Below are 4,945 nucleotides of genomic sequence, written 5' to 3' on the forward strand. Positions count from 1 at the left end.
GTATAAATGAATACCAGAAAATGCATCTTCAAAATGAGGAAATTTTTCTTGCTAACAAAATAAGTGTATTGCCTATTTTAGCAATTATATTTCTTTTAAAATACTAGCCACAAATTCAGAGGAAGTTGGGGGGGGTCAGAAATTGTACTTTGCAAATTTTAGTTTGTTAGTCCTTATAGATATCCAGTCTATTATCTTTTTCTCCACAGGCTCTTTAAAATTACCATTTTTCCCCATAACCTTGAAATGCTAACTTTAGTCAGCCTGTTAATACTGGCATAAATTGCTTGGGGGGAAAATCACTTACAAACATCAAATAAATAAAATTTGGATTCGCTTTTTGAATTCAGGATATATACAACAATGTTTGATTTTAAGAAGACCTAGTAGTTGTACTCTTCTGTCTTTTTGATGCCTGTTTCTGTCCTAGGTGGCCCACCCCTTGATTCGCCATCAGCTTGTCAATTATATCTACAACGGATTCTTGGTCCCTGTCTTGGCTCCTGCTCTTCATAAGGTCAGCGAGTGGCTCATGTAATCTTTTGTCTGTTTATAGCGTCACTGATGAACACTGAGGAAGATAAGCATAGGGCTACTGGCATGATGGCAGCTTCACCCATACTTCTGAAAAGTATCAAATGTACCTTATAAGTAGCCAAGTTTCAGTCAAGTGGGCTCCGTTTCGTGTCACAGAGTGCTGCCAGGTGAATGCTGAGTGAGGCAGTCACTCCAAAGGAGCATTGACGGAGGCCTCTGACTCCTGTGCCTACCTCACTTGGTGCACAGTGTCTACCTGGAATGCTCTGTCCTGGTGTCCTCTGAGGCACATCTGTTAGCAGGAACCCAGCATATGCTGCAGGTATGAAGGGCAGTGGGAGCTCACGTGCCATGGATTTGCCATCTCCTTAATGGAACATGATTTTCTATTATAACAATTTTGTCATAGCAAAATTAAAATGAAGCCAAGTAAAAGTCCCATCAAAGGTTGGCTGTCTCATTAGTGCTACTCTGAATTCCTTATGGCTCTCATTTTGTATGATAAATCAGCCAATATCTTTTACGTTGTGAGCTGTTACAAGATACCCAGGAACCTGGAATTCTAATTTTAAGGAGTTTTTTCTTGATAGAGTGAAGAGGTTTGTGCAGTATTGAGTTCAGAGGATTTTTGTAACAGTTTTTGGAATTGTCACTTCTGTTAGGGAGAGAAGCAAGGAGCAGCTTATAATTTGTTTTGATGAAATGCCCACCTTTATCCATTGCAGTTCCAGTTTTATATGCCCTGTTTTCTAGATTCCAAGAATACCTGATTATTGCCCTCAGAGGTCTGGCTGCACCTGCTGATGGGGTTTCTGGTTTAGAGCAGCAGATCTTGATAGATGTTTCTCTTTTACTGCTCAGAGCCTTTTGAAAACACTGGCTATGTTTTCCAGAACAAGCAGGGTGCTTGGATTGATGAGACTTCTAGCTTCCAGAGGTACTCTTGGTCTTGGATATGGTTTAAACATCAAAATGCTAAGATTTACAGGTTACTTTAGTGCTTTATTGGCACAGAGAAAGGAAGTCTGAGAAATTATATCTGTCTTGGAAAGCAGAGGGCATGGTTTTGGCAAATACAAGCCTTGCATTTGTTTCTAGGTCATCTTTCTGTTAGTGTTCGGGGGATGTGTAGCTGTCTTGCTCATAATGTCTCTCGGCCTCTGTGAGGAGGAGCTTTTGTCTCCAGCAGAATGCATGTAAACAGGTGGATCACTACGAGTCCGATCTACTAGTGAGACACTGAACACCCTGTAGAACCTTTCCTAAAAAATACCAAAAAAAAAAAAAAAAAAGAAAAAGAAAGAAATTCTATGGCAATAATTAGCCCCATAGTTTGGTGATGGTGAACCCTTCAGAGACTGAGTGCCCAAACTGCACCCCAAAACTCATTTATTTCCAAGTGCCAATACTGAACTTAAACCTGAATACTGAGGTTTTAGTCTGGAAAATAAAATCATACAATGAAAGAAAAACACAACAACAGAGTTTTCAGTGATGCAAAGAGCCCACTGTGACCCATGCGCCCTAGGTCGGCCACCCTGGATGCACTCCTTCATTTATTCTGACCTGTTTCCTCACTTACCTGTGGATATAAAATAACTTCACTGACATCAAATAATTGCTACAGTTATTATAATTAACACTTTAATGTTACAAATATTAATGACAGTCTACTTTTACATACTAATCAGGCACCATGTGATGTTTTTACATGCATGTATTGTATATATTGTTTATATCAAGTGAGGCATATGTATGCACTAAAGCACGTAACATTTCTTTATGGTGAAAACTTTCCAATCCCCTCTCCTAGTTTTTGAAATGTAGGTACATCATAGTTTCTGTAGTCACCCTCCCATGCAGCAGGACACAGAGCATCTTGCTCCTTTCTAATCATGACTGAGTATAGTGACTAGTTTCTGTCCATAACTGAGGATTGGCTCCATTGCACAGTACTGTTCTGAGGATTCAGCGGCTGCACTGTACATTGTGTCCAGTGGTTAGATAAGCTTGCTTAACATTTTCCCCCTTGGAAAGAGCACTGCTGGGGGCACGGTTGCCCTGTGTTTGGTGCACTGGGGTTTCTCCAGTGTGGAACACTACCAGAGACCCCTGCAGTGGAGTCCATCTCTTGCCAGGTGTTATAGCACATGTCAGAGACGAGAGAGCAAGAGACAGAATAGCAATGCAGCAGGGATCTGGGACGGCCAGTTGTTCCGAGGGAACTGAAGGCCACAAGGCGGCCCGAACCTTGGTATTTGTCAATCACAATTGCAGTGGGCAAAATGGCAGCTGGATGCACTGGGCAGTGGCTGGGCAGGCAAGGCTTGTAACAAAGCATTCTTGTGAAGGGATAGAACAGCTAGATTTAGGGTATGGTTAGCGAGCAGCCTGCTTTGTAGCCAGTTCTGGGAAGAAATCTTCCTCTGGAGTCATGAAGGCCTCAGTGCAGATATCATCCCATATTTTAGCCCCACTATATCACAGACATGACTTTATTTTTTTTATTTTTTATTTATTTATTTATTTTTTGTGGAACCGGGGATAGAACTCAGATCCTTGTGTTTGCCAGTCAAGCGCTTATCCTACTGAGCCATCTCCCCGGCCCCCAACCCCACTGTATCACAATTTGTCTGTCTGTCTGAGCTCAGCCATGGCCATTGGTGACAGATGGTGCTGGTGAGGATGACACTACACAACCTGGTCAGGCTCACCAGAAAAGGGACACCCAGTTCCGGGAAGTTACCTCTCTACGGCCTCCCCTGATCCCCAGTGCATACAGTCAAATGTAGTTCTGGCACAGGACCACGTGTTGGCCTCCACAGATAACAGCGCAGCAGACTTAGGTGTTGAGAAAACAGCATACAGATTCCTTGCTTCTTAAGTGGCAGCAGAGCATTGGCCCTTGGAACCTCCACTGCAGTGGTTTGTGAGCGAGTGGTAGTGGACTAACATTTCAGATGGATAAATGGATAATTTTATTTTCCAGATTATTTCCAAATTAAATTAAGAGATTTTTTTAAAACATGAAGGTAATAAATGCTCATTTTTTAAAAAAAGCCTTAAGTACTGAGTACAGAAAATGAAAACTGAATGCTGGCCAGTCCCAGCACAGGCGAGGCATGGGTGAGACCCTCTTCCACCCCCTTGGGACTCCACCACCACTCTGCAATACCCCCCACCCTGTGTGCCAAGATGAGACTTTCTGCTGCGTTCTGGGGACCCTCAGATCCAGTTCTAGCCCAGGCCTGGTGAGTGAGTGGGAGAACTTCCTGATACCCTGTGTTGGCAGGACCTGCCTGTCGGAGCCCAGGCGTGGCATGGGTGAGACCCTCTTCCACCACCTTGGGGCCCCCCCAACACTTTGCAGCACACCCCCACCACACCTTCCCAGTGAGAATTTCTGCTGCATTTTGTGGACCCCCAGATTTAGTCCTAGCCCAGGCCCAGTGAGTGTGTGGGAGAGCTTCCTCTCCCCCCTACTCCACCTTGTCCCTTCCAGACTCAGCTCAGGCCAGGTATACAGGCCTGAGGTGAAACCCTGCAGCTGCAATCGCTGCAGAGAGAATAGGGAAACTACCACCCAGCTTATCCAGGAGCAGAACATCTTGCCAGAGGGGCACAATGGGTTCACTCCCAAGGGTGGTAGCAGTAAGGAGCTGAGCAGAGCAGCCAGACCCAAGCCAGACACAGCAGGATAAATCCAAACTTTGTAGATCTGCACCCAAATTTCAGTAGGTGCTAAGGTTATAACTGCACCAAAGCTCTACAACAAAGGTCAGAAGACAGTGGTACACAAAATGACAACGAGAAGGAGCAAAATGCAATCTCATAACCCAAACCCACCCATAACAAGTGCAGAGGACACTAAAACAGAACAAATTGGGAACCACACAGCTGAAATCAATGAATCAACAGCTTCTGAAATAAACAAACAACTGCAGAAAGGTATAGAGGAACTCAGACTGGAAATAAAAAAAGAAATCCCTGCATTAGTAACATCTGCAGTAAAGAATCAAATGTAGAAACATATGGAGGAAAGCCAATGACCACCCAGAGCAAGTGCAGAGGACACTAGCTCAGCTCAAACGTATGAATTAATAGCACCAAAAGTAAATAAGCAAGAGCAGAAAGTTATAGGGAAACTCAGAGTAGAATTCTTTTCTACTAGCTGAGCTCAAATGTATGAATTAATAGCATTGATAGTAAATAAGCAACAGCAGAAAGTTATAGAGAAATTCAGAGCGGAATTCTTTTCTGAAATAAAAAAAAATTCTCGGAACTCATAGCATCTAAAGTAAAGAATCCACAGACTCAGTGGAAATTCAGAAGACTATCAATAACTACTTTGAGAATCTTTACTCTCACAGAATAGAAGACACAGAAGAAATGGACAGATTCCTAGAAA

General features: G+C 43.2%; 1 protein-coding gene across 13 annotated transcripts in view; it reads left to right on the top strand.

The window, feature by feature from the left end:
* The window catches only part of Fam160a1 (family with sequence similarity 160 member A1), a 337,219-nt gene that overhangs the window by 248,728 nt on the left and 83,546 nt on the right, over window positions 1-4,945 (top strand). For 12 of the 13 annotated variants that reach the window (XM_023723673.1, XM_023723674.1, XM_023723675.1 and 9 more), the window contains one exon: window positions 431-517. The exons of the other annotated variant lie outside the window; for it this stretch is intronic. In XM_023723673.1, coding sequence (XP_023579441.1) covers window positions 431-517 — 87 coding nt within the window. The remainder of the gene's footprint in view (window positions 1-430; window positions 518-4,945) is intronic. 13 annotated transcript variants of the gene reach the window in all.

This window comes from Octodon degus, unplaced genomic scaffold (assembly GCF_000260255.1).
Source record: "Octodon degus isolate 3935 unplaced genomic scaffold, OctDeg1.0 scaffold00101, whole genome shotgun sequence".
In the NCBI taxonomy this organism is placed as follows: domain Eukaryota; kingdom Metazoa; phylum Chordata; class Mammalia; order Rodentia; family Octodontidae; genus Octodon; species Octodon degus.